We start from the raw sequence: 17,256 nt of genomic DNA on the forward strand, positions 1-17,256 counted from the left end.
ACGTCTTTCCCAAAACCAGTGCCTGGAAAAAGCTGAGTGGAAATGACTGGGAGGTGTCATTTCAAAGACTTTCCCCATTGGAACACATTGGTTTCTATAAATGTCGTTAGCTCTTTAAATCTATTCTGTGGGATCAGATATTTTGGGTGCTAAGGGCTCTAGTCACTCTAATATGGTTATTGAGGATAAAAATAATAATAATCGCATTGAAATGTCATCTTTCATCAAGAGAGAATTTCACATTTTTTTTTAGATTTTTTTTATTTTTTACTTTTTCTCCCCAAAGTCCCCCCGGTACGTAGTTGTATATTCTTCATTGTGGGTCCTTCTAGTTGTGGCATGTGGGAAGCCACTGCCTCAGAGTGGTTTGATGAGCAGTGCCATGTCCGTGCCCAGGATTCGATCCAACAAAACACTGGGCCGCCTGCAGTGGAGCGCACGAACTTAACCACTTGGCCACGGGGCTGGCCCCTCACATTTTTTTTAAGAGCTTGATGCTAGGGCAGTTCTCTGCTCTGCTTGCTACCCAGATTAATTGTTTATTGTTCTCTGAGGATAAAACCTCTGAGTGATTTTTGAAGTTGGAAAATTATTCCCCTCACACTTTCCCCGACAGAGAAGACCAAATTTGGTCTAATGACCAAAGGTAAAGAAAGACAAGATTTAAGGATCAATTTTTATCAGTCCTAAGGTTGTGTGGTTAACTTGGAGAAGATGGACTTTTGCTTTAAAAAATGAGAAAAGAGTGATGGGAGAAGGATGAGAAGATGAAACACAACTGAACTCCCCCAAGGAAACATAGATAGAGGAATTAGCCATAAGTCAATGACGACCCCTTTTGGAGACACAGAAATGGCAGTGAGGGCAGAGAAATGCTGGGCACACACTGAAGCTCTATCTGAGGCCCTAGTGCTCACGCCACAGTGAACTGGGAATCAACAAGGCTGAGAAGTCTGGAGAGAAAACTGGGTCCCAGATTGATTCAGAGCTGGGAGAGGGAAGTAGGGTTCTTATGTTCAATATTCCTGTGGTGGAAAAGAGCTGTTGGCGCTGAAGATGCATTTGTCAGAAACTTTGGACACAAATTCAGAATCAAAGCTTAGCAATGGTGAGTCATGAATGCCTCAATGGTAAGCATCTGTGAAACTTCTTAATGGCCCTTATATCCTGGTTTATTCTCGGAAGAATGATCTTATGGGACAGACCAACTTGATTAAAGAGAGAAGGCTGGTAGAGCTCTCAAAATAATTTGCTGGTTGACGCTTCAGTATTTACATATCTTCCCTGTAATGTTGTATTATAATTGATATTCAGTTGCATGAGACGTAGACTTTTCATTGCTCTTAAAAATCTGCTGAAATACATGTTTTTCTTCTTCCTCTCCTGCTTCCCCATCTCTTGCCTCTCATCCCCTGAGAGATGAACTGGAGAGAAAGGGTTTTCTCTCTTAACACCCAATAATTATCTAGTAAAGTCCAATTTGGATGTTCTCTGGAACAAGACCTTTCTCTGAAGGTTTGATGGATTGTGTTTTCCTAATGTATCGTAACGTTAAGGAATTAGCAATGAATGCTCTTTCTCTTTTTCTTTTTGTACCATCTCTTATTTTATAGAGTTTTTTTTTCCCTATTACGAAGTGACTCTTTACATGCATCATGACTGCAGAGAGAAGCTTTATGTATTAGTAATCTATTACTATGTAACAAATTACTCTAAAACTTAGGAGCTTAAAACAACGAAACATGGTTTTTATGGGTCAGGGTTTCAGGAGTGGTTTGGCTGGTGCTTCTGGCTCAGGGTCTTTCGAGGTTGCAGTCAAGATGTCAGCCAGGGCTACAGTCATCTGAAGGCTTGACTGGAGCTGACAGACCTGCGTCCAAGATGGCTCACTCACAGTGCCATTGGCAGGAGTCTCAGGCCCTCCCTGACGACTCCACTCACATTTAGCATGCGAGGAGTGGGTCTTTCCACAGGAGCACTTGAAACGTTCTTGCAACATGGAAGCTGCCTTCCTCCGAGCCAGGGATCCAAGAGAGAGATCAGGAAGAAGTTCACAATGCCTTTTTTGACAAGTCCCAGAAGTCACAAGCTTTTATGTTCAGTGTATTCTATTTATCAGAAGGGAGTCATTGACCCCAGCCCACACTCAAGTAGAGGGGAATTAGGCTACTCATTTTGAAGGGAAGAGTGTCACAGAATTTGCGAATATTTATTCAATCACACTCTAAATTAAATCAAGGCCTTCTGGCCTTGCACTGTAAACAGGCTGATGCTTTCATCTGTAAGAACGATTTCCAAGCAGGCTGACTTCTAGGACACCTGTGAAGGCTTGGCTCACTCCATTTCTGCCTGTTTTCACCATTTAAGTGTTTTTCTCTCCCACCTCTTTTAAATTATTCAAATGCCAGATGTAGCTTTTTAGAGGGAAACCTAAGATATAGATTTAAGCACCTTGAAAGAGTAGCACCTATTGGAAAAATGGTTTTGTGGACTAAATTTTTTTGTGTTCCTGTTTCTGGGATTAATTGTAGTCAGGATAAAATCATTTCCCAAACAAACACAAAGAATGATTATAAAAAAAAGTCACTACAAATTAAAATTACCATCAAATTGTGTCCCCACCCTTTGTCCTGAGTAGAATATGACTATTACCATAACAAAAAGCTGTAACTGTGTTTTGTCTTCTTTTTGCTATGGAAGCTAATATAAATGTTTCTGTTGCTTAAAATTTTTTTGAAACTCTGAATTGGAGGGTTTGTGTAGTAGGTCTTAGCAGATTCTTTGCATTGGATTTTAGTCCCCCTCTGGGATAGTGGGTATTGTGCTAGAAATACTCAAAGTTAATGCCATCTCGGTAAGATATCTTCGTGTGGCCCCAGTTCATATTTTCCCATCTGCTTTACTTCAAGTATGTACCCCTTGCTCTCACCAAATTGAATGGCTCAGTGCTCTTGGTATTAGTCAGTTTTTGCTGCATAACAAACCACAAAAATCTCAGTGGCATGCAACAATAGATATTATTTCTCACCACATGTCTGTGGCAGGCAGGGGCAGCTCTGCTCTGCTGGGGCCCTGGCTGGAGGGACAGTAGCTCCAATGACAGAAACAAAATGGGGCAACCCAACCACCCAATCATATTTCAAGCCTCTGTTCATGTTATTGCCACTAATATCCCATTAGTCAAAGCAAGTCACATGGCCAAGCCCAAACGCAGGGCGTAAGGAAATGCATGAGCCTGTAGCAAGAGAATGGATGGATAATTCTATTGTAGCATGGTGAAGAATTCAGACCACTAATCCAGTTTACCACATTCTTCATACATGCCTTTTCCTTTCTTACCACACTCAGTGCTGATCCCTGTTGTGCCCTGTTCTTATACCCTTTCCTGGATTTTCCTGGATTTTCTTCCTCTGGTTCATTCATACTCAAACTTCAAAACTCATCTCAAGAGTGACCTCTGCCAGACCACTCCCTTCTCTCCATGGTTTGTTTGTTTGGCCAGTACAATTGTTGTTGCCACCCTGCTTTATTCCAACTGAACCAGACTGAGTAAGTGCTCCCTCGTTTGTGCTTCCCTGTCCCCAAGCACATGCCTCCATCATGGCAGTTTCCCATTATATTGTAACTGTTGGTTTCGTTTATTTTCCTGCTGGACTGTGAGTTCCTTGAATGGGCTGTGCCTTTCATCTCCACATCCCCCCAGGAAAAAGCCTGAACAAATATTTGGTCAATGAATACTTGGCTGATCTCTACTTCATTAGTGTGTGAAGCATACCTTTCAGCACCCAGGTAGAATATACTTTCTTGAATTGTCCTTTAATGATTTCACTTCTGTTAATCCTGTCTCACCAATGAGGCTACCTGCTCCCCAAGGGCCACGTTTAATGTCTATTTCCCTTTTATTCCTTATAATAACCTGAAATACAAGGGTTATGTGATGAATCGTAAATGATTTATGGTGTTGATTACCGCTTGGCTAGCTTTTTGGCTGCCATTTCTCATTCACCCTAGAGCCATGATGAAAGCAGAAGCCCAAGACATCGTACTAATAGCCAATTACTGCCAAGTTGACAATTTCAGCCTTTTCTTCAAGTCGTCATCGTATAAATTTAGCCAGAAAAGCAGGGTGAGATTTTTAAATAGGAGTTTTGGTTATACTGGGTCAGAAATGCATATTAAATAGCAAACGCGTTAGACATTTCAGGGCCCAAATGTAAATATGTCTGATTTAGATGTCTGTGGTCAAAAGATCAAATGATCCCCTGCCCATATTACCTATAAAGATATGTATGTGTGTGTATATGTATATATGTATACACACATAAAGAGAGACAGAAACTCCTTTTCTTTTCAGTGTAGGAATATACTTTGCCATTTTGTACATTTCTGGCCTTGAACCTAAACAAGTGAAATGGAAATATAACATGTACTAGTTTATATGTTAAAACTAAAGCTGTTTATATTAGCTACCATAAACCATTTTAGTGAATTTTTTGACATGGCTATTAAAGCAATAAATATAATAAACAAATATACCAAAATGCATTTGTATATCTGAGTGAAAACATGCATAGAAAAGATGTATTTATCAAAGCTGATCTGTTTTCATTGGTTCTAGGTTTAACTTTGACATTAAATTGCTAAGTGAGTATAGCAAAGTAATTTGACTTTCTGAACTACTTTTGCTAGTGTGGAAAAAGATGATAAGGATCCTAGATATATGATATGTTTATCTTAATAGTGGGTTCTTCCTGTTTATTATGAAGGTCATAACACATTTTGTTTTAAACTCTGTAGACCGTGGCCTACGTGACAATGCCTTGACACAACTCTCTTCTTTTTCAAGAATTGAGAGCATCATATCACTTTTCAGTTCTGCAAGAAATGAAGACCAGATCAAGCTCTGATTTAAATATCATTGACTGTTGAATATTCATGCTGAACCTGAAATGTTCATTTTTTTTTTTTTAAGATTTTATTTTTTTCCTTTTTCTCCCCAAAGCCCCCCAGTACATAGTTGTGTATTCTTCGTTGTGGGTTCTTCTAGTTGTGGCATGTGGGATGCTGCCTCAGCGTGGTCTGATGAGCAGGGCCATGTCCGCGCCCAGGATTCGAACTAACGAAACACTGGGCCGCCTGCAGCGGAGCGCGCGAACGTAACCACTCGGCCACGGGGCCAGCCCCTGAAATGTTCATTTTTAAGCTGTAGAAATAACTCATTTTTCTGCTAATTTTGAATTATTTATGATTTTCCCAACAGTCAGTTCTAGAAGTAACATATGGCATTTAAGGAAGACCAATCAAAATTTTGGAGCTGAAAGTGATAGACTGGCATTTGGTCTGACGTTCTTATTATGTACCCGTAAAGTCCTAGTATCCACGGCAAAATGAGGTGAACAAAAAGCCAGGATTCCTGGTGCCCAGTTGAATCCCTGTTCCTCTTTGCTGTGCACCTGCAGCTGAGAACAGTCAACCTGCAAACAGCCACACAGGGTCGGTGGACATTGATGAGCTGTGCACTTCATCATCTTCCTTGCCGTCTCCTCCCTTCTCCCTTTACAACTTCCATTTTCCCTCCTTCACCTCCTTCCTCCTTGCTGCACTTCCTTCCTCCCCCTCACTGCCCAAATGGAAGTGTGTCGATTCAGATGTCTGTAGTCAAAAGACCAAAGGACCTCCTGCCTATATTAACATGTTTCTGATGGGAAAACCTGAAGTGCAAAATATCCTGTTGTCTTGATCTTGATCTGGTTAGTGAATTCCTTTGACCACTGGGTAGCCCCACCTAACGATTCAACACACTTTCTTCTGGCTTTTCTGTGGAATCAGCACAGGGTTTATTGGTGGAGTTGAGCTCTGCAGGATTCCACTCCACCTTAACTATGTACTGCTTTGTAGCACCCAGCAGGGGTACATCCAGGTTTTGTGGGGCCTGAAGTTTAAACAGTTTTGAGTTCTTCTTTAAGAAAGAGTATGAAGTTACAAACAAAAAACTAGGTAAAGGGTATTGAAGGAGTTCTATGCACCTGAGGGACCATATACAAATCCTTAGCCTGATACACAAAGCTTGTCATGACCTGGCCTAGACGGCCTCTTATTCCATTACCCACTGCCGCTGCCAAAGCCAAACAAACCGCTTCTGGTTCCCCACGCAGGCGCTGTTCTCTCTCTCTGGCTCACCAGCGAGTCTTTGCGCATGCGCTTCCATCTGGTGGTAGTTAAGCGCTGATACCTGCTCTTCAAGACTTAACTTGAACAGTCAGCTGTGTCGGAAGCCTTCTGCGGTCTGCCACAGATACCTCGATTCTGTGCTCTCGTATTATGTTGTAGGTGTTCTCACACTGCAATATAGCTACTCGTTTGTCTGTTTTCCCTACTACGTGGTGACCTGCTACAGGCAGGAAGGGTGCTTTTGATTTTGAATTCTCAGTGCCTGATGTTGGGGCTGGGCTAGGCGATTTGCTTTCAGTTTGCCCTTCTCCCTCCTTTAGCCATGCCTCGCTGTGTTTCCAGGCTCCGGTGCTCTCTGCTCCTGGGCAGGTTCAGCCAGTGGGAGACACTGAGGAGGACTGGAGGGTCTGAAGATGGGAAAGTCAGGCTATTTCTCCCCTTACTCCCACCCCTGCCTTCTCTGTGACTTCAGCTGTGGCTACAACCCCTGTGTTGCTCCTGCTTCCTGGACAATCGCTCACTCTGGTTCTAGATCCTACCAGAAGGTCCTAGGCGCTGGGCTCCAGTCACACCATTTCTTCCCATTGTTTTGCACTCCTAAGGGGAATAGTGGCTTCCTGCTGTTGCTAATTTATGGGTTAACTCAGCATCTTTATTTGGCTTCTCAGTCCTTCTGTGTAGCCCTTTTTATATAGGGACATGAACCAAGTCCCTGTATTAAATTCCCTCTGCCTGAAAGATCTAGAGTGCTTTATCTTCTCCTGGCTGAGACCTGAATTATAGAGGCATATACTAGATGGCCAGTTGTTTTATGAAGAGAAGAATAGGAAGAGGGACTCTTAGCAATGGTTTGCAGTGTTTGTTTCCATTTAAAACAATCGTGTATTTTCCAGTCTTGGCCACCTTAGCACAAAACATGGAGCTCCACATGCTGGTACTAATCCTACAGTCCAAACATGTAGAAAGAGCAGAGCCTGGAAAAATGCATAAAATACTTATTGAATTGAGTCCAGTTAATCTGCCATCTTGTAGCTTGGTACAAGTACCTGGTCCAGTACCTGGCACCCAGTAGGCATTCAAACACCCATTGAGTGAAAAACAGACTATCCTTGCAATTTATTGCCAGCATTTCCCAGGTAACAGGCAATATAACACAGCTGAAGACTTGTCTCACAGTTTCTGTGACTTTTTGGTGGAATTACGATGAAAGCATTACCCAGGCCTTGCACATCTGCCTGGGCATAAATCCTGGGAGTTGCTCAGAATGTCTGGGATCCAGAGGAAGTGGCTGTGCTCCATGGCGCAGCATGAGACTCCAGCCTGGAGTGCTTCGTGTGGTCAGGGAGGCATAGAAATGAGTAAAATCTCCCTACTCAGAGGCCAACAGGCCAAAGAAAATAGGAAAGCAGTAACTAAGGGCCAGACCCTGTAGTCAGTGCGAGCAGGATAAATCCTCTTAAAATCAACCCTCAAGTCTTGCTGAGAGCAGAGGGCAAGTGTGCAAACCAAGGGAAGTAAGCTGACGAAATGTGAGAACCACAGGGCTGATTTCTGGGTGTGGGACTGGAGAAAATGTGCAGACTGATTTGGCAGGCAGTTCAGGAAGCCAGGACAACAGCAAACCAGACAGGAGATGCTGCTTGCAGGTCCGGCTTGTGGCGGAGAGTCGGGAAGTGCAGTGGGTAAGCGTACAGGCTTTGGTACCAACCTGCCTGGGTTGAAATCTTGGCTCTGTTACTTACTGGCTAAGGACATGTGACTTAAGCTCTCTGTATCACAGCCCTCTTTTAGTTCACAGTAGTGCCCGCCCTCTCGCTTCACGTGAAGACTAAATGAGTTTATACATGTAAAGCATTTAGATTCAAAACCTAGTGGGGTGATTTGTAAGCATAGCTGATACACTAGCCAAACACATTTATGGTTTGTCAGTGTCTGCGATCAGACTTTGTATTTCATTCATTCATCCATCCATTTGTTTGACAGAAATTTCTTGAGTGTCTAATATGTGCCTGGCACTGGTAATACAATGAAGAGCTAAAACAAACAAGTCTCTCTCTTAGTAGACCAGTAAAGGGAAATATTAGAGGGTCAGAGTTAGGTTAGTGGTAAAGGAGAATCAGATAGCCCTGAGATGGTTTCTCAGGAGATTCTCAAGAAAGAATGAATATGACAAATGTAACACGCTAATGGGGGATGTTGATAATGGAGGAGACTGTGCATGAGTAGGGGCAAAGGGTATATGGGAAATCTCAGTACTTTCCACCCAATGTTACAGTGAACCTAAAACTCCTCTGAAAAAGTAAAGTCTATTAAAATCTTTTTGAAAAAGAAAGAAAAAAAAGACTGAATAATAGAAGAGACTTCTCTCTGATTATCCTAAATATTTTTGGTAACTCCACAGGAAACTAAGGATATTTTAATCTTGCCTAAATCATACTTTTGGTTAGATCTTAATTTATATGCTCATGAAGAAAAATGGCAGAAACTTAAACTTAATTGGTTTCAGTTACATTTTATCTCTAAAAGGCACTAGTAGTTGATATTGCCACATGAGGAACTTGTTAGAAAAAGCAGTGTGTAAAGGTAAAAGAGAAGCTCCAGCCTAAGGAATTTTGATTTTGATCCTTTGAGGGTCATGCTGGCTTTTAACAGTTCGCTGCATGTTGGTGTAGACATTCAATCATTCAGTTAGTCTTCCAGAATTTACTGGGCCACATACTATGTGCGCAACTCTGCTTGGATCTGACATTAGAGCAATAAATAAGCCATGATCCCTGCAGTCAACAGGGTTCACAGTTCCAGGCTAGACAAACATGAGAACAAGTGATGCAATGGGATAAGTGCCAAAGGAGACACAGATAATATGGAAGCAAAGAATTCACTCATTCATTTGTTTACTCAATAAATATTTGTTAGTTTTGTACATGTGCAAGGCACCATATGAATAATATAGATAATCTTGCCCTCTTGAAGCCATTGTGTTTCTGCCTAATATGGTTGTAGAGAAGCTTTGAGTTGAGTGTTAAAGAATGAGGAGTATTTATGGAGACCGTGAAGGTGAGAAGGGTGTTCCAGAAGAAGGGACTATCCTGTGCGATGCCTTTATGGAAAGGATTCTGGCCCTTAGCTCTGGTAACCCCATCTTAGCACCAAGCAGATGCACCTTGGGTTCTCACAAAAGAGATATCTGAAGGAAGCCCTTATTATGGGCCATGACTCCATTTTGTTTATAAAGAATGACTGCCCGGACTCCGTTGCCCTCTGTCACCTCATGGACAGTCACAGGCTGACATTTTGGGACATATAACCTCCCTCCTTTTAATCAGGGTCTACAAGGCTTATCAAAAGTATGTCCAGATCTACTTTTAGAGATCCGAGGTCTCTAAGCTTAGCCTTTAATTTCAGTCCTCATCTTCGGTCCTTAAATATGGATTTTTAACATGGTTTTTTCATTCCAAAAAAAGCCTTATAACCAAGTTCAGTTGTCATGGACACACATATTCCTTCTGAGAACCATAAGTGAGCACACGGGCAACTATTAATATACTAACCTACATGTGGTGGGAACATATCATAACTTCAAGGATAATAAATTCTGAAATTCTCTGTTAATACATAATTATATCCTTAGAATTTTTCTTTTTTTTTCTGAGGCATCTTGAGGGGCTGGAATATTTTCTTGCTCTCTTTCTTTGAGTTGTTTTACAGACAATATCAAATGCCACTTGTTTTTCTTTACGTAACTAGAAAATTGAAACAACCAGACTTTCGACTCTCTAATCTTCTCCACCTTTTGCATTCTTTATGAATAAGCAAAGGATGAGTCAGGAAACTCTTATCGGGGGTTATTCCCCAGAATGCTTTCCTGGATGTCCTATTCAGCCTAATCTCCTACATCTTCCGCTTGTAGAGAAGCACTGAGAAACCAAGCTGTTAATGTTGATCCTTGAGTACCGTAAGGTCATGGGAGGCCTCTGAATCACCATCAAGTTAATTATGAGCAGCCTGGATTAGTCATCAGTGTATTTTATTGTGTTCTAATTCTTTAAAAATTCGCGGTTCCCTGTGGGAAAAATGACTCCAATTCTAACAGAAGAGGCAGTTTCTGCTAAATTCCCAGATGCACATTAGGGCACAATGTTTGCAAATGAGGGAGCACCTCCCAGCTAAAAAGTATTCACTCAATTGTTACTCAATTAGCTAAAATAGTAGGTAATTGGATAATACCCCATAGATGTACCCAGGGTGGTTTTCTGTCTGAACAACTTGATTAGCAATTGAGCGTTAAATGTTGACTAGTCCGTAAAGTTGCGTGCATTTCAAACTCAGATGAGATTGTAGTTTTACTTTTGAGCAATCACTCTCTTCCTTCTTAGTTCCTAAGAGAAGAGTCTGGCCCGAACGGGAGGTCATGAGCTTGGTGGTTGGTGCCCTGCCCTCTCCCTGTGGTACTGGTCTTTGGTGAGCTCAGAAAACACCACCCAGGCCATGTGGGTTGGGGAAGTGTAAGCAGTGGATGGACCAGCCTGGAGGACCACTAACAAGAAAAGACTTGTTTAAAGATGTCAGGTATACCTTGCCCTCAAGAGCTGGTCACAAGCAGCACAGCAGACACCAAAGCTTCAAACCCAGGGACAATCACAGTCAGTGATGTGATTATATGCACAGTGTGGAAAAAACTGTTAGTTGCTCATCAGTCCTGTTTTTTTGCTGACTATTCCCAGAGCAAATGCTACATGAATACCTTTTTTGCTGGAAGTTATAAACCAAGATGTTAAAAGTGATTATTTTCAAGGGCTGGAGTCCTTGCCTGTTGTGTCTTCTCCTTTGTCTACAGTGAATATGTGTTGCATTTAGTAAGGGGGAAAAAGGTTATTTGTTATTTTAAACATTTTAAATCACTTGCATGCCTGCCACTTATCAAATTGGTTATTTTCATTAATTGATATTTCCTTCTAGGCTTTGCGAATTCACACATAATTCCTTTATAAGTATAATGATGTAGAGATGCAGTTCTGCATTCTGCTGTTTCAAAGCATTGTTGCATATGAAAAACAGACACCAGAGACCTTCTGTGATGTGAGCCAGGGTAACCCAGACCCCAGTCTGATGCAACTCCCTCTTGGACTGGTTGGGCCTCAATATAGTACTCTCACCTGTCCAGTGATCTTGTGATAGAAACTGTTGGGATGATGAGGTGTCAAGAGTATGTGTTTCTCTGTTTTCTGCCTGTGAAAATGTATAGTTTGTTAATAGCACTGTAAACTATTTGGAATAAGAAGTCTGGTCAGTGGAAAAGAAACATGAATACGTTTAGATTTTTATGGGGCTGAATCAGCCAAATCAAACACAGACTTTCCTGAAGCTTCCAAGTTTTTAATGGAAACTCACGCTCTTCAGAACTTTGTTGCCTAATTATAATTCATGCCTTTTGCAGATACATTACAGGGTGGACCAAAAGGAAAATGTTAGATGTGTTCACTTGTGACTTCTATTGTGTTACTTGTGGAGTGCCAACTGCATACGTTGAATGGCCTGGTGCGTGCAGACACAGGCCAGTTCCTGGCAGGCTGAACCACTTCAGTAGGAAGGAGGAAGATAGACTTGCAGTCTTACAAATACAGACGACATGCTCAGACACAGAACCAGCCCTCTGTATATGATTGCGCGTAAATCACCGGTATCAGAGTATAACTTGAAAGTCCCATGGTAACCATAACCCAAAGGCGCCCACATCACTGTCTTCGTCAGAGAGGTCCTCTTGAAACGCGGAAAAATGGAACTACCCAGATTTCATGTTAAGGAGAACTTTTTCTTTTCTTTCTTCTTCCTTTTTTTTTTTTTTTTAAAACAGGTCTAACTGGTGTCAAGGGAGAAAAAGGAAATCCAGGCATTGGAACCCAAGGTCCAAGAGGCCCCCCTGGGCCAGCAGGTAAATCTTCCTACCTAATAGGAAAGTGCGAGGTGAAAATCCTAAATCTTTATATTCACTGGATATCACAGTTAAGGACAATGGCCGTATGACCTCCTTGTATCTAACTAGAATGACTGTATTTCTCATTCATTTTCTTGAAAGGCCAATTTGTTAGTAAAAATCCTCCCAATATACAAGCCCTAAAAGTTACAGTATATTCTGGGATCTTATTAGTTGCATGAGTTAGGGTAGGCTAGGCTGTGCTGTTGAAACAAATCAATCCCAAATGCTTAGTGTTTTGATACAACAAAGGTTTATTTCACACTCACACAAAGTTTGATGTGAATCCAGTGGCTCTCCCCATTTTGGAACAAAAGACCTCCCGGAGAAAGATAACAGAGACACATCAGCTCTCAACTTCTTAAATGCAGAATGACATATGTCACTTTCAATCCCACTTCACTGGCTGGAACTAATCACAGAGTCCCAACTAATCTTTGCAAGGGAAGCTTGAAATCTAGAGGAACACATGAATATTTCATGACCACTAATAGCTTTTGCCACCATGGTAGTCTTCCTGAATGAGTTTTGCATAAATTTTGAGTTCTGTGTACATTGCTGTGTGCTTTTAGAATGGTCTTCAGATGTTCAGACACGTTATTAGCATTGTGTAAGTTTTCAATCTTATTGTGTATTTATAATCCCAGTCTTAGCTATGTTGAATCAAATGCTTTACAGATTTTTCTGTCCGACCCAATAATGATTTTGGAAAATGCTTTTTCTAGGAGAGATTCCTAATGTGATAGATTCACTTTGGTGTAAATATTCCTGTTATTAGAGGTTGTATGAGGAACTGATCTAGCATGATGTGTTACATAGAATGGATGGTTGGTGAATATTGCTTGAATGGAACTGAATGTATCGAGAGCCACAACACTTTTCAAAATAAGGTGATACTTGTTCCTAATTTTCATTTCAGTTCTAGTTGAAGAATTTCATGTCTAGTTGAAGAATGGCTTTTAAACACTCTTGGGTTCCAGGCCTAAAAGCAAACACACCAACTGAAAAAACCCAGCCTGACACACTTCTTAAATTCACAAAAAGTTTAATCCTCCTCCCATTTTCACTCAATCTAAATTCTCAACTGATATAAGCTAGCCGAAAGAAATTTTTCATTAGTATATTGGGTTTCAGACTTTTCATTTTTATCCGCTGGGATGATTTCTTTCAGATTCAGACTTATTTATTTCAATTACCTGAGGTCATAAACCAGTATAGGTTATGCGATTGAGACTGAGTGTGTTCCTGTGTGTGTGCACACATATGTGTGTGTGTGTGCACACACCTGTACATTGGATTCATAAGAACTGCACTGGGAAACAGAAGCTCCATAAAGAAAACAAGGTTGACAGTGGTATGCTCCTTTCCCTTTAATATCCAAGAGGTGATGGAACAGAATACATTTTGCTTTCCAGTTTCCTGAGCTAATTAAAAGCATTGACCTCCAGGATAATGTGTGATTATAGTATGATCCTCTGTCCAGAGAATCTAGTTTGGGAATAAGAACTCAATGAATAGACCGAGGCAGATGACCCTAATTGTCAAGATATGTAAAGTGGCTTATCATGAGAGTTAGTTTACTTCTTGGTGGTCTCAAAACCCATCCTGTGGTGGTAAAAGACCAACTTGTTTTTATTTGTGGATACTTCTTAGGACCTTCAGGGGAGAGTCGGCCAGGAAGCCCTGGGCCCCCTGGCTCTCCTGGACCAAGGGGCCCTCCAGGTCACCTGGGAGTACCTGGACCACAAGGTCCTTCCGGCCAGCCTGGATACTGCGACCCCTCTTCATGTTCTGCCTACGGGGTGGGAGGTAAGTGCCAGCCTCTTGTGGGCTTTGCTCAGTTTTACTGTGGTTAGCACCATAATGGTGAGTAGACCATATGGTTAGTACCATAATGAAAAGTAGACTGATTATGGGAGGGAAGCAGAGGGTGAACTCCTTACTACCTTAAATTTTCCCGAGGCATCTTCTATAAAGTGCAAATTACTCTAGAGGCTACCCCTTTAAAAACCTTAAGAGGAAATTCAAAATAACAGCACATGTAAGTCTTCCTTGCTTCCAAATGACAATCCACACTGATTTGGCCTCTGACCTCATATTTGGTCATTGAGGGACATGATTGAACATTCTTTTGGTCCTCCAATTCTGTGTTACTGCTGTGGTGTGGCCATGATGTCCTATAAAATTTTACTCTTATTTTGGGGAAACCTCAGACTTAGAACTTCCTCCATAATTAAGAGGGTCCTCTTGATTCTTTTGGGTGATATCCTGTCCACCACATGCATTTTAGGTGATCAAGGATAATTTTAAGAAGAAACAAAAGTGGTTATGCTGTTCTTGCCTCATTACTAACTCCTAGACTGAGATTCTGAAAAGATTATGTTCCCTAAAAACATCTGCCCTCTGCATGCTGGCGGGTTGTGCAACGGAACATCTTCTGACATAGTCACTCTTGGAAGCATCAAGAGAGAGGTTCAGAGACTCCTTTGGGGAAATGAGCTTATTAGTCAAAGAATTCAGATTTTCTGCTTTAGGAGAAATTTAACCTTATTTGCCAGAGGAACTGGTCAACGTTTTGCTGATGTGTTTTTCTCTGTTCATCTCTTCCCTCCCTGTTCTCTCAAATCTCTCTGTCTCTTATTAAGATCTGATCCCTTACAATGACTACCAGCACTGAAGTGGTACTCCTCCACTCTGATTACATTGGCCTGGGCAATTGGCTATGGATACAGAACTGTCCTGTTCACCCCACCACTCAGCCTCTGCCCCTAACAATGGGCACTTTGCTTCCCTGCCTCACCTGCTTCCCTACCTGCCCACTGTCACATCTCTTGCCCTCCTTGCTCCAAACACATACAATGATAGTACTGGAACTTAACCAAATCACATGCGTCAATTGTAATAGAAACCGACTGCTCTGCAACAACCCGGATATATGTATATGATTGTGGACCAAGAATTTATCCCCAACTTCCCTATGTGAAGGCTCAGTAATAGTTACTTAAATGTGCCTTCTCCTCTTTCCTGTCCCCACACAATTGATGGGCATCTTTCTGCCTGACCACCGTCCTCTCCATTCGTCCTGTGATCACCTCCCCCCTGGACTGTCCCCTGGTGATGGACTTCTAACATGAGATGGGTTTTTAAAATTTATTTTTTCTTTCATAATTCTGCTGAATTTTCAGGGCTCCTTTTGTAAATAAAACACATAATATTTAAGCAGTTGCCTGTGATTCTAGTTTCCTAACAATTTCTGTGATGTATCTATCACTTTTTTCTTTTACTAACCATCTGAAACCTCGTGGGGAGGGTGCAAGCGGCGTGGTGGGTAAAGGTTGCTACTGCTTTCCACCCAAGCAGGATATCTCTGTCGTTTCATGACCAAATCCATGTCTCCATGGACCACATAAGGAGAGAATATCAATATATGATGCCTGGGTCCCATCAAGTCCCCACCCCCACTCTTCCTCTCTAGCTCCTCATCCCGATCAGCCGGAATTCACCCCTGTCCAAGACGAGCTGGAAGCCTTGGAACTATGGGGCTCTGGGATCTGACAGCCTCAGGAGAAATTTGAAGATCTACCGCAAAAACTCTTAGGGAAACTTATTCAAGAAGAATGTCATTATGTGGTTTGTATGCTACCTTTGGGGGGTCTGTTTCCTCGACCTAAATCTCCTCCTTGGATATTCTTAACATTGCCGTTATTATTAACAAAAAATTATATTTTTTAAAAATCCCCTTAATCTATGACCCCATAGCATTGATTTCTCTCTGTTATTTTAATGGCATGCCAGATTATTTGTTTTTCCGGAGAAGAGTGCTCAAAGAGAAATTGGCAAAAAATTTGAACTCTGGAATCTTTTCTGTGTTAAATGATCTCAAGACCCAAAATGTAACGAGACAGGTATGATTGTATTCGAGGGACCTGAGGTCCTAGCAGAGCAGGAATTTAAAAAGATTCAAAGATTATGCCATTTATCCCTATCCCCTATAGCATTGCTGAAGAGAAAAAGGGACATTATTGGAGAAACTACCTCTTGTTTAATTGATCTGTTCAACTCTGAGATCCCTTCTTAACTACTTTGACCAGAATCCAAGAATATGTGTTAGAATATAACTTTTCTGAATTTGGTGACTTTAAAAATGGATTTAGTTTTTCAGTGGTTTTCAACATGTTAAAAAATGACTTTTCACCGGTTCTGATGCAAAGAGATCCAATCTCGATGAATGATTTATCTAGCAGTATTCCAAGGCTCGCCCTCCTTGTCTACATGGATCACTTTGTACGTGCAGATAAGTTTTTACAAACCTATTTCCATTCTCTTTTGTGAGCAAATAAAAGTTTAAAACAAGATACGTGGATTCTTTTTAGCACATTTCTAAACATCACCTTAAACTTTTGTAGTCTTAGCTGAGTTTTAACCAGAAAAACAACAATTGCCTTCCTTTAGACAGGCATTCAAGCTTTCATTCATTCAGGAGCTCATTCATTCATTCATTCTGAGCGTAGTAGGAAGCCTAAGAGAAGAAGCAGTTGAGGTGGGCCTAAAAGGCTGGTAGAATTTTATCATTCACTTATCACCCCCCAGACAGCAATGGCAGAGAAAATACAAGACTGGTGCTAAATAACTGTTTGCCAGTGGTTGACTGAGGAGCCCATCTATCTTCTGGTATCAAGAAAAGCCTGTAAAACTCTAGAAGGTAGAGAGGAAATGAAGTAGAATCTAATAGACACTAATCTCTAAACTATAATTTGTCTTTTGCTCCCAAAGGAAAAATCTAGATATTTGGGAAAGATTTGGGTTCTGTTATTTTGCTTGTTGAAAATAGGAATGAAAGAGAACCATAAACTTAATGTATGCTCCTTTTCCTGTAGCATCTCCCTCATAACAGCTGGTTTTAAGTAGAGATGGGGTCATTTGTAACCAGAAGTTGGATTCTCCCTCGATCAGGAAGGTCTTCTGACCTTCTTTGGTTCCCCTCACCACGCAGATCTGGTTTAAGACCTTTCCAGCCAAAGGATTCAAACAATAGGCTCTACTTGTGTGCGTTTGGGGATCCAGGCAAAGAGTTTTTTGGTGCCTTTGTGGGAATGAAAGAAGACAGTGAG

At 41.4% G+C, this 17,256-nt stretch overlaps 1 protein-coding gene across 2 annotated transcripts in view; it reads left to right on the top strand.

The window, feature by feature from the left end:
- COL14A1 (collagen type XIV alpha 1 chain) overlaps nucleotides 1-16,498 on the top strand; it is a 216,993-nt gene extending 200,495 nt beyond the window's left edge. Inside the window, exons 46-48 of one of the 2 annotated variants that reach the window (XM_070630921.1) lie at nucleotides 12,026-12,103; nucleotides 13,799-13,954; nucleotides 14,791-16,498. In XM_070630921.1, the coding sequence (XP_070487022.1) occupies nucleotides 12,026-12,103; nucleotides 13,799-13,954; nucleotides 14,791-14,822 (266 nt within the window). In that variant the 3' untranslated portion in view covers nucleotides 14,823-16,498. The remainder of the gene's footprint in view (nucleotides 1-12,025; nucleotides 12,104-13,798; nucleotides 13,955-14,790) is intronic. The other variant, XM_070630920.1, reaches the window with a different exon arrangement.
- Nucleotides 16,499-17,256: the final 758 nt, after the last annotated feature.

This window comes from Equus przewalskii, chromosome 8 (genome assembly GCF_037783145.1).
Source record: "Equus przewalskii isolate Varuska chromosome 8, EquPr2, whole genome shotgun sequence".
NCBI lineage: Eukaryota > Metazoa > Chordata > Mammalia > Perissodactyla > Equidae > Equus > Equus przewalskii.